At 36.3% G+C, this 23,373-nt stretch overlaps 1 protein-coding gene across 1 annotated transcript in view; it reads right to left on the reverse strand.

The window, feature by feature from the left end:
- HFM1 (helicase for meiosis 1) overlaps positions 1 to 22,960 on the reverse strand; it is a 126,117-nt gene extending 103,157 nt beyond the window's left edge. Inside the window, 5 exon segments of the mRNA XM_032614876.1 lie at positions 5,973 to 6,020; positions 6,274 to 6,539; positions 13,415 to 13,724; positions 15,259 to 15,371; positions 22,875 to 22,960. Of these exon segments, the coding sequence (XP_032470767.1) occupies positions 5,973 to 6,020; positions 6,274 to 6,539; positions 13,415 to 13,724; positions 15,259 to 15,371; positions 22,875 to 22,945 (808 nt within the window). The 5' untranslated portion in view covers positions 22,946 to 22,960.
- Between the last annotated feature and the right edge of the window lie 413 nt (positions 22,961 to 23,373).

Raw genomic sequence — 23,373 nt, forward strand, 5'->3', positions numbered from 1 at the left:
CCACATGCAAAAGAATGAAACTGGACCCCCATCTCACACCATACACAAAAATAAACTCAAAATGGATTAAAGACTTAAACATAAGACTTGAAATCATAAAAGTCCTAGAGGAAAACAAAGAGGAAATGCTTCTTGACACTGGTCTTAGCAATGATGCTTTGGATTTGAAACCAAAAGCGAAAGTAACAAATGCAAAAATAAACAAGTGCGACTACGTCACACTAAAAAGTTTTTGCACTGCAGAAGAAACCATCAACAAAATGAAAAGACAACCTATGGAATGGGAGAAAATATTTGCAAACCAAACATTCAGGGCTTCCCTGGTGGCACAGTGGTTGAGAGTCTGCCTGCCGATGCAGGGGACATGGGTCCGTGCCCCAGTCTGGGAAGATCGCACATGCCGCAGAGCGGCTAGGCCCATGAATCATGGCCACTGAGCCTGCGCATCCAGAGCCTGTGCTCCGCAACGGGAGAGGCCACTACAGTGAGAGGCCCCCATACTGCAAATAAATAAATAAATAAATAAATAAATAAATAAATAAATAAATAAAAATAAAAATAGGCAAAGGACCTGAATAGACATTTTCCCAAAGAAGACATACAAATGGCTAACAGCACATGAAAAGGTGCTTATCATCAGTAATCATTAGGAAAATGCCAATCAAAACCACAGTGAGTTGGCACCTAACACCTGTTAGAATGGCTATAATCAAAAAGATAAGAGATAAATGCTGGCAAGGATATGGATGAATGGAACCCTTGTACACTACTGGTAAGAATATAAACTGGTGCAGTCCTTATGGAAAACATTATGGAGTGTCCTCAAAAAATTAAAAATAAAAGTACCACATGGTCCAGCAATCCCTGGGTTATATCCAAACGAAACAAAATCAGTATCTTAAAGAAATATCTGTATAGCCACGTTCATTTCAGCATTACTCACAGTAGCCAAAGTATGGAAACAACATAACCATTAAGAAATGAATGGATAAAGAAAATATGTACACAACAGAATATTATTCAGCCTTTAGAAAGAAGGAAATTATGCCTTTTGTGACAACATGGATGAAACTGGAGAGCATTACGCAAAGTGAATTAAGCCAGACAGAGAAAGACAGATCCTTTCTGTGATATCTGCATGATACAACTTATAAGTGGAAATTAAAAAAAAAAAGTCAGACATAAAAATAGTACAATGAATGGTGGTTGCCAGGGGCTAGAGGTATGGGAGAAACAGAGGCTGGTAAAAGAGTACAAACTTTCAGCTACAAGATGAGTAAGATCTGAGGATCTAATGTATAAAATGGTGAGTAGAGTTGAAAATACTGTATTGTATAACTGAAATTTGCTAAGAGAGTTGAACTTAAGTGTTAATTGTTCTCATCCAAAAACACACACACAAAAAAAGGTAAATATGTGAGGTGATGGATGTGTTAACTAACTCGATGGTGGGAACATTTTGTAATGTATACATTTATCAAACTATCATATTGAACACTTTAAATGTACTATAATTTTATTTGTCAATTATACCTCAGTAAAGCTGGGGTGCGGGAGGAATTAAAATTATTCCAGTCCCCAGTCACCTTCCATATTCTGAAAAGAACTTGTAAAGTCCTTATGGAGAAACAAGGTTATATAAGGGTTATACTTTGACAATTAGATCTGATAGAAGAGATGCAAAAACATATGTAAAAGTATATCAGAACTAAGAATGTAGTTTATCTTTTCCAGAGTGGTATTTTTTTCTTATTCATCTTGATGAGGTCATTTGATATTTATCTCTTCTTTAAAATTCCAAATTTCATTTTTTAACTGTTGATTATGTTTCATTAGCTGATGTGTGTTGCTGCTGGTCACCTAACCCTGAATTCCTTTGTTTTTGGTAATTTCGTTGTGCTAAGTGGTGGATTTAATTGCAATTATCAGCATACTGGCTCAACAAGGTCTTAAATCGTCCTTCTTCTAAGAAAGCTCAAAAATATTAATAGATATAAAGAATAAACTGTCCCCTCTCCAAGTTAAGAGTCTATTGCCAGTTTGGGAGATATTTGTACTTGCATGGATTCTTATTAGTCTGAATCACATTTATCAACTACATTTATGAAACACTGTGCAGAATACTAGACTCAGAAAGCTGCAGGAAGTTGTAAATAAAGAAGAAAATGAGCTCCTGCAACTGAGGCTGTTACAATCAATTAGGAGATATAAAACAGATAATATATCTGAGAACACAAATACATAGTTATTTAAGCAATTATATTTTTATGAAGGTATTAAAAAACTGATGGATTGTGGTAAGTGATCCTGATAAAAGTTAAATCAGAGCATATTACTTCTCTGCTCAAATTCCCCCATTTCTCTCAAAGTATATGGCCACAAGGCCCTACATAATCTTGCCTCCCCACTCCACCTTTGTGTTTCTGACCTCATGTCCTACTACTCTTGCTTCTGACTCATTTCCTCTGGCTTTATTGGATTCTTTTATGTTTTTCAAAAACATCAGCCATGTTTTTGCTGTAAAGCCTTCCCTCTGTCTAGATTGTTCTTCCCTCCATATTTCCTTGGCTCTTTCACTTCTTTCATGTGCTTACATCTCAACTTCTAAAGAAGACATACCCTAATTACTCTATGTAATTCTAATCCTGAGTCCCCATTCCAGAATTACCAATGTAATCTCCTTTACTCTGCCCCACTTTTTTCTTTTTTCATATTACTCATCACCTTCTAAAATACTATATGACTTATTTATATACTATTACAATCGTTCTGATCTATCCTCTTCTCCACCCCCATCCCAAGAATGTTAACTTCTCAAGGGCAAGAATTCACTGCCGGTTTTACTAACCGACATATCCCAAATGCCTGGCACACATTAAGAACTCAATTAATACAGGCCTGCATTTATTAAATCAAGCAGATACTTTATAAACCTTCATTTTACTTTCAATTGTGCACTGTGTCAGAATACTCATTCCAAAACAAAAATGTAATACTGAGTTTGTCAATCCATCAGTTTTTGAACGAATCTCATTTTTCCTTCAAAATATATCTCTTCCTTTAAAATATTTATTTGTAACAAGCCCACAAGTGGGTCATCATGCTGGTTTTTCTCTCATCAGGTAATTCCATATCCATTTACACTCACAAAAATGAATCTATGATTCAGAGTAGATGTAAAATCAGTTTCTAGCTCATGAGAAAATTCAGCTACTAAGTATAGCATTTATCATCACTATCAACACTTGATATCAAATTTTTCCTTTTTTTTTTTTTTTTTTTTTTTGCCGTACGCAGGCCTCTCACTGTTGTGGCCTCTCCCATTGCGGAGCACAGGCTCCAGACGGGCAGGCTCAGCGGCCATGGCTCACGGGCCCAGCCGCTCCGCGGCATGTGGGATCTCCCCGGACTGGGGCACGAACCCGTGTCCCCTGCAACAGCAGGCGGACTCTCAACCACTGCGCCACCAGGGAAGCCCCAAATTTTTCCTTTTGTCCGAAGAATTCTCAGCAGTCTCACTGCAATTACATGTTATAACGGGATGCGGGGCGGAAGGAGCGGGATGTCTGCAGAACTGAAAATGACAACAGTACTGTAGCAGGATCAATCTGACCAAACTTCTATTGTCCTGAGGATTCAAATATAGTAAACTATTGTAAAATAATCAGAAAATAAGTCCAAGTAATCCCCAGGCTCTCAAATTATCGTAACTAGCATTCAGTCTTCCACTTTAAATATACACTTGGAAACAATAAAGTGCAGCAAGTTCAACAAGTTTGACAGCAAATGAACTTTTTGGACAATAAATCAATGGACACAAGAGTAGGCAGTAGTCTAGCTAACAAAGAGACCTAAACAACAGAAGCACTTCAGCTATACTAAGATAGCAAGAAAATCTTTATAAAACTCTTCAAAAATTAGTCACATTATGGCAAGTTCAGGTATTGGATAAGAATTTTCCATCATACAGATAATGAAACTACTTTTAACTGTTTACTGCTAACCTATTTTCTACATTCCCACACTATTTAGATCACCAGAGAGAAGGAAGTGCAACAAGACTGAGACAACATGATGAAGAGGAGCACTAATGGCTGGCCATTTCTGACATTATTATATCATATATAATCTTTTCTTTTCTTTTTTTTTTTTTTTGCGGTACACGGGCCTCTCACTGCTGTGGCCTCTCCCACTGCGGAGCACAGGCTCCGGACGCGCAGGCTCAGAGGCCATGGCCCACGGGCCCAGCCGCTCCGCGGCACGCGGGATCCTCCTGGACCGGGGGACGAACCCGTGTCCCCTGCATCAGCAGGCGGACTCCCAACCACTGCGCCACCAGGGAAGCCCTGTTATATAATCCTTTTATTGTCCCCTCCTCCCATTCTAATTCAGTTCAGTTATACGCACTGGAGGCAATTTTTCACAAGTGGTCAACCAAACATTTTCTAACTATACTTCAGACTTCTCAGTCCCCAGAGTACCCAGGATTAGAATCACTCATCCCTAGATTTCTCTAGCTCAACGGCCCCATATCTGGAATTCACTGTTTTGCCAACTAGATCATAACTTTTGTGGATTCTAGAGCCTTCCCCAGCTTTGAGTCACTAATTCTATAATCCTAAAGCATGGCTTAGGTAATGTAACTTGACCTGCTCAAAAATATTGCATGGTTTCTCTTCATGGCTTAGTAAATATATTAAAAATAAAAATAAAAGCTTCTTGGTATTCATGGCATTAAATGATCTAATCCTAAAATACCTATCCATCATTATTTCCTCCTACTCCTTTTTTTAAAAAAAAATACAATTCCTTTTTACTGCATTTTTTTAAAATTTATTTTTTTTTTGGCTGTGTTGGGTCTTCATTGCTGTGAGTGGGCTTTCTCTAGTTGCGGCAAGTGGGGGCTACTCTTCATTGTGGTGTGCAGGTTCCTCATAATGGTGGCTTCTCTTGTTGCAGAGCACAGGCTCTAGGCATGCAGGTTTCAGTAGTTGTGGGGCTCACAACTACTCAGTAGTTGTGGCTTATGGGCCCTAGAGTGCAGGCTCAGCAGTTGTGGTACACGGGCTTAGTCGCTCTGTGGCATGTAGGATCTTCCCAGACCAGGGCTTGAACTCATGTCCCCTGCATTGGCAGGCAGATTCTTAATCACTGCGCCAGCAGGGTAGTCCCCCTACTACTCCTTTAATCATGACTTTTTTCACCCAAACTGGAATACTTGTTCTTTCCAAACATATTCCTTACTTTCTTACCCTTGTCCTTGCTCATGGCTACTCTTTTGCCAGAACAACTTCTCCTCTTTAAACGGCTTTCAATGAATTTGGAGATAAGAAGATACATAAGGCTTGGTCCTTGCCTTCAAGGAGTTCATAGGTCATAGGGAAATAGTTACAGAAACAGCTGATGAGTTAAAATAAAATAGAATAAGTACACTGTTACAGACATATACAAAGTATCAAAGAAGCAAAGAGAATGTTCCCTCCAGAACACACATATATACTCAAAATGATTACGTTGGAAATACCCAGACATGTAAATAGGTATAATCTGCAAATTAGGTTATCTCAAAAATTACTAGATTTGTAAAACTGTCCCCAGTCCACAGAATATCCCATTCTCAGTCATTTCCCCTACCCATGTTTATAACAATACGCTGTTCTTACACAAAATATAGGAAATTATCTGTATCAATTTGTAAGTAAATATGCTCACAGTTCATTCAGTAATACAAATCTCATATCTGTACTTGTCACAGACTGGTAACAAACAGTTCACAACTGGTACCAGTCCACAGATCACACTTTCAGTAGCACTATCACACATATTGGGACTCTTACATGACCCAAAAGATTCACTTTTCCTTCTTCTTCTTTGTCAACCAAAACAAACAAACAGAAACACAATGATACAAACTGTTTTAAAATTATGACTTCAAATATAATGCTGCTATAGTAAAATAATTTAAAGGATACGGATTTCTGTGACAGCCTTCAAGGAATTGAAACCATTTTCTGTTACCCCTAAAAAGAAAATCCTACATACTTATGCATATTTTTAACCTTTTCCATAAAAGCTACTGCAATAAAATTTGTATAACTTTTCATTGAGAGCACAGTTAAAACAATATTAGATCACAGTTTAAAAAAACAATGCAATATAGTAAAGAAATTGTACATAGAGACAGCCTACTCAAATTTTTGTATCCTTACCTATGCTAAGAAAAACAGACTAGACTGTACTTTTAGAAAACCAACTGAAAAAGCAAGGAATTACCTTGAAATTCATGAGGCTGGGAGGCAACTGAAAAAGATGGTCCTTTGATTATGCCTTCTCTGATTTCAGAAGCAGAAAAAGTATCACTGGCTCTAAACATATTAATGTCTGAATATTGAGGTTTCTGCTTACTATTGCTATATTTCCATGATTTCCCTTTGCTCATTTCCATTTGGACAGTTTTCACTGAGCCAATATGAGAGTCCAAGTTTACTCTGTCATTGGAATAAGCACTTCCATGTATATTGTCAGATATTTTAAATAATCTGCAAAACAAAACATATTTGCATTTATAATGGTTACTTAGAATATGAAAAACTAGCATAAAATTGGTCCCTTTAAAAATACCTACAGATTTTGGTTTATTAGAACACAAAAGCTAATCATTCTCCTAAAGTATAATTTGCTGAATTTACCACTGAATTATTTCTTTTCCTAACACTCAGATAAATCCATCTGTGGTAGCCAGCCTCTGAGATAGTTCCAATGATCCTTGTTTCCTGGTGCTCACCCCCTTTATTAGTCACCTTCCTTGAATCAGGACTGGCCTATGAGACTAGCAGAGTACTGTGGAAGGACAAGCGTGTGACATCTAAGGCTAGGTCATAAAAGATTGTCACTTCCACATGGTCTCTTGGATCACTCACTCTAAGGGGAGCTAGCCACTATATCATGAGACCACTGAAGCAGCCCTATAGAGAGGCCCATGTGGACAGGTACTGAGACTTCTTGTCAGTATCCAGCACCAACTTTCCAAACACTGTTCAATAATCATTTTAGTGTAAGAAATAGTTCTTTATAAAGTTCTAGAAAACAAAGAAAGGCCATCATATGATTGTAATTTACTATATTCGACTGATTCAAAGACAATCCATCAAAGTAATTTGTTCACAATAGCCCTAAGGGAAGAAGTGACCAATAGGGTTCCTAATATAACACTAGCACCTTATAGAATAAGTAAAAGGGTGATGGCAGGTTATCAGTCTTACAGAATTCTGTAAGGAATGACACCCAAATAAGTACTGTACAAATACAGAATACTTTCTAAATTATTTTGACTATTAATCTTAATGACAGGTTTTTGTATGAGAAAGACCAATTTTTCAAAAAACTAGAGAGAGAAATGTATTTTAGAACAAACTGTAGAGTTGCATCCTCCAAGGCCAGCAGTTCTATTTTTGAAGACAGAAAATTCAAAAGAAGATGGTTAGTCTTAGATAATATAATAGAATCCCATTATGAAATGGTATTGAGGACAAGGAAAACACTTATGCCACAAGATGACTCCTTGCTACATGCTGTGATATCAGTTAAAAGGACAGACTTTGGAATCAGACAAACCTGAATATAAATCCAAAGCTCCTCCACTTTCTAGCTGCATGACTTTAGAGTTTGAAATAGGTTTTTCAAACCATAAAAATATTATCCACATAGTAGTTATCTAAATTCTCTGAACCTCAGATTCTTCCTAGGTCCTCTGGAACTCCCACTCCACATTCTCCATATCCTCAGCTTCTTTACTGAATTTTATATCTACTTCCTGGTCTTAACAAAAATATTTATTTTTCCTGGAAAACTTTTGCTCCTTAAAAAACTCTAAAGTGGAAAAAACTGCTAACTCTCCCACATCCAATGTATTGATGGTTGAGAGTCTTCCTCTCCACCCCAAATCTACATCATTACTTTTCCATTCTCTCACAAAAGTATCTGTGCTGTCTAGCTATACCACCTCGTAACCCTCCTCATGGCATGTATCATATATCAACCTCTGGTCACTTTAGAATCTTTTCCTCTCAATCCCAAACTCTGCCATCATCTGGGTTACTTCAACACTCATGTAGACAACCCATTCAAAATCCTACCCTCTCAGTTTCTTAGGCTTTCATCTTCAGTGGCTTTACCCCCCACATGATCTCAGTCACCTACTCTCTCACCTTAGACATTATCATTATCCAGAACTGCTCCTCTTTTCAAATCAACGATTCCGACATATCATTCTCTGAACACAACCTCCTATCCTTTTAGCTTGTTTGCTCAAGGTACCAATGAGGTCAACGAACAAAATTACTATAATTAATCTCCTTATTTTTTCCCAAACCATCTTCCCCTTCATTTTTCTCACGTACCTTTAATGAATTTAATACCACGACCTATCTTTTCAACCACTCTCTTAACCAATATTCTAAACTCCTCTTCCCCTTTAGCCTTTTATCGTACTATCTTGCAAATCTGCACTTCTAGATGAATCTAACTATCTATTGTTTTTTATAATTGCAGCCGGGTGGTGGAACACTACTGGAAAAAGTACAACTGTTAGGTAGATGAGTTATATTAAAATTCAAAGTCATCATTAGCAAGACTGAAGAAACAAAATCAATATACAAAAATCAACTGTATTTCTATACACTTTCAATGGACAATCTGAAATTCCATTTAAAATAACATCAAAAAGAATAAAGTACTTATGAGTAAAGTTAACAAAATAAGTATAAGACTTGTCCACAGAAAACCACAAAACATCTTTGAAAGAAATTAAAGAAAACCTAAATAAATGGAAAGATATCCCAGTTCATAGATTGGGAGATTTAATGATATTAAGATAGCAATAGTCATCAGGTTACCTACAGATTCAATACAATCCTTATCAAAATCCCAGCTGGCTTCTCTGCAGAAATTGACCAGCTTATCCTAAAATTCATATGAAAATGCAAATAAATCAGAATAGCAAAAAAATCTTGAAAAAAAGGAACAAAGTTGGAGGACTCACACTTCCTGATGTAAAACTTTACTATCAATATAAAGCTACAGCAATCAAGAAAATGTAGGCTATGCCATTGTGAAAAATATCCTTATGCCAGGCATAAGGACAGACATACAGATCAATAGAATAGAATTGAGAGCATGGAAAAAATCCTTTGTGTGGTATAATAGAAAATATATGTTTGGTTTTTGTTCCCAGTTCCTGGCACAGAGCTCCTGAAACCTTTGGAATTCCCTGCTTGACAGAAGTGATAGAAGCATCTTTTGTTATTCATAATAAGCCCCTTTCAATCATACCTGAGTTTATGCTAATGAGGTGACTCTTGTCACCTAGACAGTTTCAGGATGGGGACCGATCACCAGAAAGAACTAAACTTGATTAGAGGGTTGAGATTTTCAGCTCCACTCTCAACATCCAAGGAGGGGAGAGAGGCTGGAGATTGAGTTCAATCACCAATAGCCAATGATTTAATCAATCACGCTTATGTAATGAAACCTCCATGAATAAAAAATTCCTAAATGACAGGGGGTTCGGAGAGCTTCTAGACTGGTAACACATCAAGGTGCTGAGAGAGTGACACACTCAGAGAGGGTATGGAAGCTCTGCACACTCTTCCTCTCCATACCTTGCCTTATGCATCTCCTCCATTTGGCTGTTCCTAAGTTGTATCCTTTATAATGAACTGGTAAACATAAGTAAAGCATTTTTCTAATTCTGTGAGTAATTCTAGCAAATTATTACACCCAATGTGGGGTAGTGAGAACTCCCAAATTTGTAGTCTGCAAGGCAGAAATGTCAGTAGCCTGGCACCCTATTTGTGGCTGGCATTTCAAGTAGGGCAAAGGACTGAACCCTTAACCCATGTGGTCTGATGCTAACTCCAGGAGTTAGTATGAAAACTGAATTGAACTGTTGGACACCCATTGGTGTTGATGAATCAGATAATTGGATGGTGTAAGAAAACCCCCAGACCTTCCATTTATGGTTGATTGATTGTCAGTGAGGGTGCCATGACATTCCATGGGGAAAGAATAGTTTTTGTTTTTGTTTTTTAACAACTGGATATATATGTGCAAAAGAATTAAGTTGGACTCCTACCTTGCACCATATTGAAAAGTTAACTCACAATGGATCATAGATCTAAATTTAAGAGCTAAATTTATTAAACTCTTAGAAGAAAATGTGGGAGTAAGTCTTTGCAAACTTGGATTAGGCAATGGTTTCTTAGATAGGACACCAAAAGTCCAATCAAAAATTAGAAAAATTGGACTTAACTTCATTAAAATTAAAAACTTTTGGGCTGCTAAGGATACGAACAAAAAAGTGAAAAACAACACACAGAATGTGAGAAATTATTTGTAAATCATATAACTGATGAGGGATTTTTATCCAGAATAAAGAACACTTACAACTCAACAATAAAAAGACAACGCAATTAAAAATACAAAGGATCTGAATAGACATTACTCCAAAGAAGATATAAAAATAACCAATAATCACATGAGAAGTTGCCCAACATCTTTAGTCAGCAGGAATATGCAAATCAAAACCACAATGGTACACGTCACACCCACTAGTATGGCTATAATAAAAAAGACAGACAACAAGTGCTGGCAAGGACCTGGAGAAATCGGATTCCTCATATATTGCTAGTGGGACTGTTCAGTGGTATAGTTACTTTGTAAAACAATTTGGCAGTTTCTCAAAAAAGATAAATATCGAGTTACCATATGACCTAGCAATTCCACTTCTAAGTATAAATCTAAAAGAATTAAAATACATTTGACCCTTGAACAACATAGGTTTAAACTGCACCAGATCACGTATACTCGGATTTTTTTTCTTCAGTAAATACTACTATGGTACTACACGATCTGAGGTTGGCTGAATCCACTGATGCAGAACTGTGGACAGAGAGGGCCAACTATAAAGTTATACTTCATTTTTTGACTTCCCAGAAGGTCAACACACCCCTAACCTCTGTGTTGTTCAAGGGTCAAATGCATATATTCACACAAAAACGTATACGTGAGTGTTCATAGCAACATTATTCATAATAGCCAAAAAGTGGAAACAACTCAAATGTCCATCAATTGACAGATCATTAAACAATATGTGGTATATCCATTCAATGAAATATTATTTGGCCATAAAAAAAGAATAAAATACTGATACATGACATAACACGGATGAACCTTGAAAATGTTATGCTAAGTGAAAGAAGCCAGACACAAAAGGTCAGATATTGTATGACTCCACTTATATGAAATGTCTAGAATAGGTAAACCCACAGAAACAGAAAACGATTAGTGGTTGTCAGGGGCTAGATGAGGGAAGGAGGAATGGGGAGGGACTGTTAATGAGTATAGAGTTTCTTTTGGGGCAGCAAAAACATTTTAAAATTGGAGAGTAGTGACGGTTGCACAACTCCGTGACTACACTAAAAACCATGAACTGTACACTTCAAAATAATGAATTTTATGATATGTGAATTAGATGTTAACAAATTTTATTTTAAAATTCATAGACATCAGCCTCAACTGGGCCCTTTACAGTGTCCAAAAATCCTACCATTATTCTAATTAGTTGCTTTCCCATTCTCCACAATTTCTTCCACTCTTCTCATACTTGCTCAATACCCCCACTTTTCCCCTCAAACTCCACAGATGACTTTGCCTCTTATGTCACAGAGAAAACAAAAACTGTCAACTAGATCTCTTCTGAATCCTTAACCCATACATCCAATTGTCTTTTGGACAATTTGTAAGTACCCAAAATCAACATGTCCAAATCTGTACTCACCACCTTCCCCTATTCTTCCTTTACAGTTTTCTGTATCATGAAAGAACACTATCATCCTTCATCATTCTGGCTCAAGCCAGAAACCTAGGAGTCAGGTCTCATATCCAAATGTCATTTAAGTCCTGTGGGAATTCTATATCCTAAAAAACTTTGAACTTTCTCATTCCTGTTATCTCAGTCCTAGGTCAGTCTACCATCTTCTCTCACCTACACTAATAAAATAGCCTAAGTGACCCTTCACAATGTATTCTAGCTCTCTTCTAATTTATCAGATTGTGGCCAAAATGGACACTAAATAAAAAAGAAAATCTAATTTTACTCCTCTGCTTAAAACCCAGGACCTTAGAACAATGGTTCTCAAACTTTAGTGTGCATAACAATCATCTAGAAAATTTGTTAAAAATTTGGATTCCTGGGTCCCATCCCCACCTTTATCCAGATTGTGATTCAATATGTCTAAGGTAGAAAGCAGGAATCCAAATTTTTAACAAGCACTCCAGGTAATTCTGATGCAGAGAGTTCATGGGCCACAGTTTAATAAGCACTGCCTAAATGTACAAAGTGTTTCATGGCCTACAAGACTCTGAATGACTTGGCCCCTCCATACCTTATCTCTTAGCATTCTTTCTTACTTAAACTAAAGAAAAATTTCTAAGAATAAGCCAAGCTCTGCGTTACCTTAGTACTTTCGCACATACTATTCCTTCTGCCTGGCACACTCTCCTTCTTCATTTGCATTCAGCTTGATTCTATTCCTCCTTAATGTTAAGCTTAAATACCATTTCCTCAGGAAAGTCTTCCCTGATTGTGCAGAGCAGATTAGGACCTCATATTAACAACAGTTCTCAAATGGTGGTCAAGATTCAGAGAGTTCATATGATCAAAACAATTTCCATAACACTTTTTTCCATAATTTTAATTTATAATATGGTTAAATATCAATAGATATAACCCAAATAAGCAAAAGCTCTATGGGAATCCTCAGTAATTTTTAAGGGTAAAAGGGTCCTGAAAACAAAGTTTGAGAACCTCTGCTCTAACCATATATCTCATCAAAATAATTGTGGTGCAAAAAGTATGCAATCAGTTATTTTTATTTACTATCTGCCTTTCCCTCAATAAACTGTAAGTTCTCTGAAGGCAAGAACCTATGGCTAGAATCCCACAGTTAACAGTGTCTAGTACATAGTAGACTCTGTTTGGTTTTTTTCTTTGTTTGCTTTTTAATATTTATTTATTTATTTTGGTTGCACCAGCTCTCAGTTGGGGCATGCAGGATCTTTAGTTACAGTTTGAGGGATCTTTTAGTTGTGGTGTGCGGACTTCTTAGTTGCAGCATGTGAACTCTTAGTTGCGGCATGTGTGCGGGATCTAGTTCCCCAACCAGGAATCGAACTCCAGCCCCCTGCATTGGGAGCATGGAGTCTTACCCACTGGACTACCAGGGAAGTCCCTGGTAGACTCAATTTGTTGTTGGTATTTTTCTCATTCAGATTCTACCATACTTCATACGTCTGGACATACACATAAATATTCAACTTTATCATTGAATATTATTTATTTCATTTAATTAATTACCTCTTGCAGAAGGCTGACGTGCTCTCTCCTTTATCTTGTGCAAAATTAATTAACTTCGTATCATCTGGAAAATTTTTCTCAAGTGCTATCTCAGTGCCAGTGTGATTTTTCCATTTCTGAGAAGAACCATATGTCAGCTTGCCAGCAACATGTAAGTCATTGTTACCTGCCCCTCCAAAATTTAGATCATCTTCTTCATATTCATTAGAAGGGAAGGCAAATTGGAATTTTTGTGTTTGTGAAATATAATTTGTGTCTTCATTAGTGATCTTCAAATTTGATGGTAACATTTTTGACCTCTTTCTCTGACCTACAAAAATGGAATATTTTAATTACTACATGTTCTCCTGGAAAACAAATTTTCAAAATAATGATAGAAAAATTTAATAAAATTTTTCAAAACAGCTTACTAGGTAAATATGAATATAACAAGATAATCTGTAATACTATATGTGATTTTGAAATACAGGTAGTTGTTACTCTTATGGTATATCATAACACTACAGGATACTCAGAAATTAGTTAAGAATTAATGAAATTAAATTTGAAATGTATATGAAACCTACATTATAAAATAGGTTTAATTTATGACCCACAGAAATAACCATAATTATAATGTTTAAGTATTTATATACTACAAATGATATAATTATATAAGTAATTATGAAGATTTAAAAATTTATATAAATAATTTGTACACAAAAGTACAGCGACCAATCATATAAAATGTTACTGAATAGATTCAGTATTAAAATACATGACACAATGCTTTTAAATTTGTAATCTTGCTTCTAAAATCAAGATAAAGGAATGCTTTCATCAAGGTGACAGAATTTTAAAGGTGTCTTTACAGAGAATTTATAAGCATCTTTGAAAGGTGTGGAAGGAGTCTGGAGGCCTCATTAGGGCTTAAATTTTTTTTTTTTTTTTTTTTTTTTGTGCGGTACACGGGCCTATCACTATTGTGGCCTCTCCCATTGCGGAGCACAGGCTCTGGATGCACAGGTTCAGCAGCCATGGCTCACGGGCCCAGCCGCTCCACGGCATGTGGGATCTTCCCAGACCGGAGCACGAACCCGTGTCCCCTGCATCATCAGGCAGACTCTCAACCACTGCGCCACCAGGGAAGCCCATGGCTTAAATTTGTTTTATCATTTAGGTGTACATACTATACTACTACAAATACGTATTATATATGGGTGTTCTATTATAACATATAAGAGAATTATCATATTCTATATATGTAATAATTTTACATATTATTTGGTACATACAAGAGTATATAATATGTATTTTCATATATAAAATATACAAAAATTATGAAGCTTAATAATAAAATGTACATGCATGAACCTACCACTCAATTTAAAGATCAGTTTTATCAACAATATCACATTAGACTACATATACTGTTTGAGTGTGCTGGTTTTCTAGCTTTGTAAAGATGGTAACAAACTATATATAATCTGCATCTTGTTTTTTTCACTCAATATATTTCATGAATCTGGTTCCCTAAATGAGAGGATCCTACCTTTAGTAAAGGGTAAGGCAAAAACTAAATAGCACTGACAATTTTAATGGTAAGAGGAAACAAATTCACAGAACAATATAACAGGTGTGTGTGATAGCATATTTTATGCATATAATATACATATGTGTGTATATGTAAGTATGGAGAGGGAAAATGTTTCAGATTTTAAGATTTGCTAAGCACTATTTTGAATGGGTCTCTAACTTTCATTTTATTCCATTAAAATAAAATAATTAATATTTCAATATTAGACTTTTTTACATTGACATGAGCTGAATGGGTTTGGCTTCCCAAAAAATATGGGACAATTTACCTAACAGATTATGATTTTCCATTTCTTCCTCTAATGCTTGAGTCTCTGGAATTTCCGAAATCAATGGAGCAGGTGGCAGAAACCAATCCAAAGATTTTTCATTGTCTGGATGGCTATATAAAATATAAAAGTATGAATATATGTTAATAAAGATATAACATCAGAAACTATGTATTTATTAAGAAGCAGAAGCAAGAAGAACTACAATCTTGCAGCCTGTGGAACAAAAACCACATTCACAGAAAGACAGACAAGATGAAAAGGCAGAGGGCTATGTACCAGATGAAGGAACAAGATAAAACTCCAGAAAAACAACTAAATGGAGATAGGCAACCTTCCAAAAAAATAATTCAGAATAATGATAGTGAAGATGATCCAGGACCTTGGAAAAAGAATGGAGGCAAAGATTGAGAAGATACAAGAAAAGTTTAACAAAGACCTAGAAGAATTAAAGAACAAACAAACAGAGATGAACGATACAATAACTGAAATGAAAAATACACTAGAAGGAATCAATAGCAGAATAACTGAGGCAGAACAGATAAGTGACCTGGAAGACAGAATGGTGGAATTCACTGCTGCAGAACAGAATAAAGAAAAATGAATGAAAAGAAATGAAGACAGCCTAAGAGAACTCTGAGACAACATTAAACGCAACAACATTCGCATTATAGGGGTCCCAGAAGGAGAAGAGAGAGAGAACGGACCTGAGAAAATATCTGAAGTGATTAGAGTTGAAAACTTCCCTAACATGGAAAAGAAAATAGCCACCCAAGTCCATGAAACGCAGTGAGTCCCATACAGGAGAAACCCAAGGAGAAACATGCCAAGACACATAGTAATCAAATTGGCAAAAATTAAAGACAAAGAAAAATTATTGAAAGTAGCAAGGGAAAAACGACAAATAACATACAAGGGAACTCCCATAAGGTTAACAGCTGATTTCCCAGCAGAAACTCTACAAGCCAGAAGGGAGTGGCATGACATATTTAAAGTGATGAAAGGGAAGAACCTAAAACCAAGATTACTCTACCTGGCAAGGATCTCATTCAGATTCGATGGAGAAATCAAAAGCTTTACATACAAACAAAAGCTAAGAGAATTCAACACCACCAAACCAGCTCTACAACAAATGATAAAGGAAATTCTCTAAGTGGGAAACACGAGAAGAAAAGGACCTACGAAAACAAACCCAAAACAATTAAGAAAATGGTAATAGGAACACATATATCAATAATTACCTTAAACGTGAATGGATTAAATGCTCCATCCAGAAAACACAGGCTCGCTGAATAGACACAAAAACAAGACCCATATATATGCTGTCTACAAGAGACCCACTTCATACCTAGGGACACATACTGACTGAAAGTGAGGAGATGGAAAAAGATATTCCATGCAAATGGACATCAAAAGAAACCTGGAGTAGCAATACTCATATCAGATAAAATAGACTTTAAAATAAAGAATGTTACAAGAGACAAGGAAGGACACCTCAATACCAAAACCAGACAAAGATACGACAAAAAAAGAAAATTACAGACCAATATCACTGATGAATATAGATGCAAAAATCCTCAACAAAATACTAGCAAACAGAATCCAACAACACATTAAAAGGATCACACAACACGATCAAGTGGGATTTATCCCAGGGACACAAGGATTCTTCAATATACACAAATCAATCAATGTGATACACCATATTAACAAACTGAAGAAGAAAAACCATATGATCATCTCGATAGATGCAGAAAAAGCTTTTCACAAAATCCAACACCCATTTATGATAAAAACTCTCCAGAAAATGGGCATAGCGGGAACCTACCTCAACATAATAAAGGCCATACACGACAAACCCGCAGCACACATCATTCTCAATGGTGAAAAACTGAAAGCATTTCCTCTAAGATCAGGAACAAGACAAGGATGTCCACTCTCATCACAATTATTCAACATAGTTTTGGAAGTCCTAGTCACGGCAATAAGAGAAGAAAAAGAAATAAAAGGAATCCAAATTGGAAAAGAAGAAGTAAAGCTGTCACTGTTTGCAGATGACATGATACTATACATAGAGAATCCTAAAGATGCCACCAGAAAACTACTAGAGCTAGTCAATGAATTTGGAAAAGTTGCAGGATACAAAATTAATGCACAGAAATCTCTTGCATTCCTGTACACTAATGATGAAAAATCTGAAAGAGAAATTAAGGAAACATTCCCAATTACCATTGCAACAAAAAGAATAAACTACCGAGGAATAAACCTACCTAGCGAGACGAAAGACCTGTATGCAGAAAATTATAAGACACTGATGAAAGAAATTAAAGATGATACAAACAGATGGAGAGATATACCATGTTCTTGGATTGGAAGAATCAATATTGTGAAAATGACTATTCTACCCAAAGCAATCTACAGATTCAATGCAATCCCTATCAAATTACCAATGGCATTTTTACAGAACTAGAACAAAAAATCTTAAAATTTGTATGGAGACACAAAAGAACCTGAATAGCCAAAGCAGTCTTGAGGGAAAAAAACGGAGCTGGAGGAATAAGACTCCCTGACTTCAGACTATACTACAAAGCTGCAGTAATCAAGACTATATGTACTGCCACAAAAACAGAAATATAGATCATTGGAAGAGGATAGAGAGCCCAGAGATAAACCCATGCACTTATAGTCAACTAATCTGTGACAAAGTAGGCAAGGATATACAATGGAGAAAAGATAGTCCCTTCAATAAGTGGTGCTGGGAAAACTGGACAGCTACATGTAAAAGAATGAAATTAGTACACTCCCTAACACCATTCACAAAAATAAACTCAAAATGGATTAGAGACCTAAATGTAAGACCGGACACTATAAAACTCTTAGAGGAAAACACAGGAAGAACACTGACATAAATCACAGCAAGATCTTTTTTGATCCACCTCCTAGAGTAATGGAAATAAAAACAAAAATAAACAAATGGGACCTAATGAAACTTAAATGCTTTTGCACAGAAAAGGAAACCATAAACAAGACAAAAAGACAACCCTCAGAATGGGAGAAAATATTTGCAAACGAATCAACGGACAAAGGATTAATCTCCAAAATATATAAACAGCTCCTGCAGCTCAATATTAAGAAAACAAACAACCCAATCCAAAAATGGGCCGAAGACCTAAATAGACATATCTCCAAGGAAGACATACAGATGGCCAAGAAACACATGAAAAGCTGCTCAACATCACTAAGTATTAGAGAAATGCAAATTAAAACTACAATGAGGTATTACCTCACAGCAGTTAGAATGGGCATCATCAGAAAATCTACAAACCACAAATGCTGGAGAGGGTGTGGAGAAAAGGGAACGCTCTTGCACTGTTGGTGGGAATGTAAATTGATACAGCCACTATGGAAAACAGTATGGAGGTTTCTTAAAAAACTAAAAATAAAATTACCATATGACCCAGCAATCCCACTACTGGGCATATACACAGAGAAAACCATAATTCAAAAAAACACATGCACCCCAATGTTCATTGCAGCACTATTTACAATAGCCAGGTCATGGAAGCAATCTAAATGCCTATCAACAGATGAATGGATAAAGAAGATGTGGTCCATATATACAATGGACTATTACTCAGCCATAAAAAGGAATGAAACTGGGTCATTTGTAGAGACGTGGATGAATCTAGAGACTGTCATACAGAGTGAAGTAAGTCAGAAAGAGAAAAACAAATATCGTATATTAATGCATATATATGGAACCTAGAAAAATGGTACAGATGAAGCGGTTTGCAGGGCAGAAATTGAGACACAGATGTAGAGAACAAACGTATGGACACCAAGGTGGGAAAGCGGCGGGGGGATGGGGATGGTGGTGTGATGAACTGGGAGATTGGGATTGACATGTATACACTGATGTGTATAAAATGGATGACTGATAAGAACCTGCTGTATAAAAAAGTAAATAAAATTTAAAAAAAAAGATTTACACAGCCTATGAACAAATAAATGTAATCATGGGCTACCTTAAATGTTTTGTAATACCTCTCCACATGTGTTTTTTAAAATGTGAATTTTCAGAGCCATAAAAAATAAAATAAAATAATTTTATTTAAGAAAAAACAAAGAAACTATGTATTTATTAATGAAACATTACTCAATTATAGACTCTTAAACTTAATATACTACCTTTCTGCAGTGACTTTGACTTATCCCTATATAGCAGCATTCTTTTTTCCTTGTGTGTCATGTGATTAATGACACTGCTATGTGAGATATTCTACCTAAATAATGGCTATAACTCCATTTTCTTTTCTCCAATTCAAATGCTTGTGACAGGAATCTTAAATCTGCTCCAATATAAAAAAGAAAGTAGTAAATCATTCTGAAACTTTAGCATCTTAACCAATACAAGTAACAAATTACTGATGATACACCTGACATCTAATCATGGGTCACAAGTGTGTAAATGACACCAGTATTGGTATTATGGAGTACTCCTAAAACATTACGAATTAATGTCTTAACCCAAATATTCTTGGTCCAGAACCATCTATAACCATGGAAAATCCAAGAAAACAGTTGAAACTGACAATCACTTTGTAAACCTACAGTAATTGATGAAATTTTTGTCACACTGTTTGCATTGTTAACTACCGTTCCTTATCGTTCAGCTGTGATCCTATTAATATATAATGTTTTAATGTTTCCTTTCCAACCAAAGTTGGCTTGTCCTTCATTAGAAGAAAAAGATAAGCATTAGGTAACAAAATAAAGTTGAGAAGAATACCACATAAACTGTCTAAGCCAAGTCCCAAGGATTTTATGATTTTTTCTTCTCTCTTTATTTAGAATTTTAAACTCCCAGAAGTGAGAGGCCCAGTCTTTCAATTTTCTGCCTCTCACAGCACCTCAAACATAGCTACTACAGCTCTATTTTCTAAATCAAAAATCTGCAACACATCACCTGACAATGTCTGACAGATTGTCTGACAATACACCAAAGCAACTGAAATTTAGGACGATGTCACAGAGTCCCCAATATCACCGCCAGGGTCAATGATTCCCTAAGACGACTTACAGGACTCAGCATATAGTCCTACTCATGACTGTGGGGTGAAGTCTAGGGGAAACCAGGCACAAGCTTCCAAAGGTCCTCTCCCACTAGAGTAACACAAGATGTGCTTAATTCCCCCCAAAACAAGTTGTGACAACACACGTGAAATGTCGCCAACAAGGGAAGTCATTAGAGACTTAATGCCCAGGGTTTTTAGGCTACTCATGTAGGCATCCCTCTCTGGCACATACCTAAATTCCAGATTCCCAGAAGAGCAGATGTTCATTATAAACCACCTTTTTTTTTTTTTTTTGGTGCGGTACCCGGGCCTCTCACTGTTGTGGCCTCTCCCGTTGTGGAGCACAAGCTCCGGACGCGCAGGCTCAGCGGCCATGGCTCACGGGCCTAGCCGCTCTGCGGCATGTGGGACCTTCCCGGACCGGGGCACGAACCCATGTCCCCTGCATCGGCAGACAGACTCTCAACCACTGTGCCACCAGGGAAGCCCTAAATCACATTATTTTTATAAACAGTTTTTACACAGTGAGCCAATTTATAAGTTAATGGTAGGAATCTTCCTAAAATCTAAGTTCTCAGACTCCAGCCAGAGGACAACCTTACAAGTAGGCCTTTTCAAAGATAGTGGTTTGGGCCTGGTATATTAACTCTTTTCTGCACAGAGACTATTCCTGAAAATCCAAGAAAGACATTAACAAGATACAAAAAGTACACATCTAGCTCTCTATTCAGCCTCCCCATAAAATCAAATCTTCCTTGATATCCGTATTTTCCAGAGGTGTCATCATTCTCCCCATCACCCAGAATCTAAACCATAGTACAGTCTTTTACCCACTATATCCATGTCTCTTATTGCATCTTCCTTATAAAGCTTCTTGAATACATCGCTTCCTTGTATTTCCATTAGCACTATCCTAATCAAGGCTCTAAGCAACTTATGTCTGATTGAGAACAATAGTGTTTTAATTGACCTCACTGCCTCTGGGCTTTCTCTCTATATTTCATATACTCCTATCACATTAATTTGGAATTGTTTTCATGTTATTCCATTCAAAATCCTTCAGTGGCTTCTAAGTAACACCAAACTACCTAGAGGCCTTAGGTCATGTTACAGTTTCAATTCTCCTACATGTCCCTTATAGTACAGACCAAAGTGAACTACTTGTATACCAAACAGATAATACATTCTGTCCCTCCTTATCTTTGTTCAAAACTATTTTCTTTATTTGGCTTGCCCCTATACCCGACACTACCTCTATATCGAACTATAGAAGTTCAACTGCTTTTTTTTCATTCATCGATCAATTCAGCAATTATTTACTGAGTACTATGTGCCAGGCATTGTTTTAGGCAGCAGAGCATATGCTCATTCAAAATCCATTTCTAATCTTACATTCACAAAATCAGGGAACTAGATCCCACATGTATGCCGCAACTAAGAGTCCATATACCACAGCAAAGGAGCGCACGTGCTGCAACTAAGGAGCCTGCCTGCCGCAACTAAGACCCGGTGCAACCAAATAAATAAATAAATATTTTTTTTAAAAAAGAATTATCCAGTCCTTCAAAGCCTGAAGTCTCCCCCAACTACCATAAAGCCTGACCTAAACAGTCTGGCCCAAGTCTCTCTCCAAATCTGAAATTTCTTTGCATGAATATATGCTTATAATTTGCTTTGCACTTTTTTTTTGTATTGTTAGAAGAGCAACCATATGTTCCAAATTTGCCCAGGTCAGTCTTGATTAACACCTGTTGCTTCATTTGAATGCACTCTTTCACTCTCAAAAGTGTCCCAGTCTGAATTACATGGTCACATTATTTATGAATGACCTTTCTATATGTGTATTTAACCTCAAATAGGCTTTAAGTTTTTTAAAGTAAAAGTCTGTTTCATTCTTTTTATATCCCTTTCAGCATTCAGTCAATATTTGAACTAATATTTGAATGAATGGAAGAATAAATGAAGCAGTAAATAATTTACTCAATGCTTCATTAAAAAGGGTAATACGATAGAACAAATACATAGAAAACTTAGAATTAAAGTGATTCACATGTGAAAATCCATAAAAGCCAGTATTTAACAGACTCCCTATTCCCCATTCATACTTCCTTTGGTACCACATCTTTATTTCCACCCCTACTTCCTGCCTTCACTGAATCTGCCTATCACACTTGGCCTTTGGCACACTGCCCTTTCTGTTTCCAAAAGGTGCCATCATCACTCCTTGTCCTGAGCTACTCTTTGACCATTACTTTCAGTCTTTACTTTAGCCAAAAATAATCTGAACAAACCAGAAATGCAAACGAATGAAAGCCAAATAGACAAGAATCTACTCTGTTTTTAAAACTGTAACATGTAACATGTTAAACTTCAGTTACTCCTTTATATCTGAATTCCATGTTTACCAAGCATATACCTGAAATGCCATTCTGTTGATCTCTCATTTTTTATCTATAAATTTACCAGAGAGAAAACTAAAATGCCTTAAAAATCAAAAACCCTTAAGCAATATACTGTTATCATTCTTTAAAGCAGACTTACTTTTCAGCTTCATCTGTTTTTTCAAAAAACAAATTATCCAAGGAAAACAAGGAGTCATTTGATTTCAGCATTGTTAAAAACTGGACTTTGTCACAAATCTAAAAAATACCCAAAAAAAAGTAGTTTATATTCTATTTACAAAGATGTAGAAACAAAATTTCTGGATCCATAAACTGTAATCATTAATTTCCCAAAATAATGACAGATAGCCTTTCAGCAACATCTTTTATAACTTCCTCCAAAGTGCTAAAATATTCAAATACATTATTCTCTGTTCTCCACTCATTCATACATATTCACATATGTACCCCTCTCTTCATTCTGCACCAATGCTTAAGAGTGTTTTCTTCCATTCTCCACCTGACAAATTCCTACCCATTCTTAATGGCACAGGTCAAACGCCATTTCTTCTTCCAAGTTTTCTCTGAATTACCCAAAAGCAGAATTAATGGCTCCTTCGGGCTCCTAAAATATTTTGTTCATACCATTATTTTCGAGT

The sequence above is a fragment of the Phocoena sinus genome, chromosome 1 (genome assembly GCF_008692025.1).
Source record: "Phocoena sinus isolate mPhoSin1 chromosome 1, mPhoSin1.pri, whole genome shotgun sequence".
Lineage (NCBI taxonomy): Eukaryota > Metazoa > Chordata > Mammalia > Artiodactyla > Phocoenidae > Phocoena > Phocoena sinus.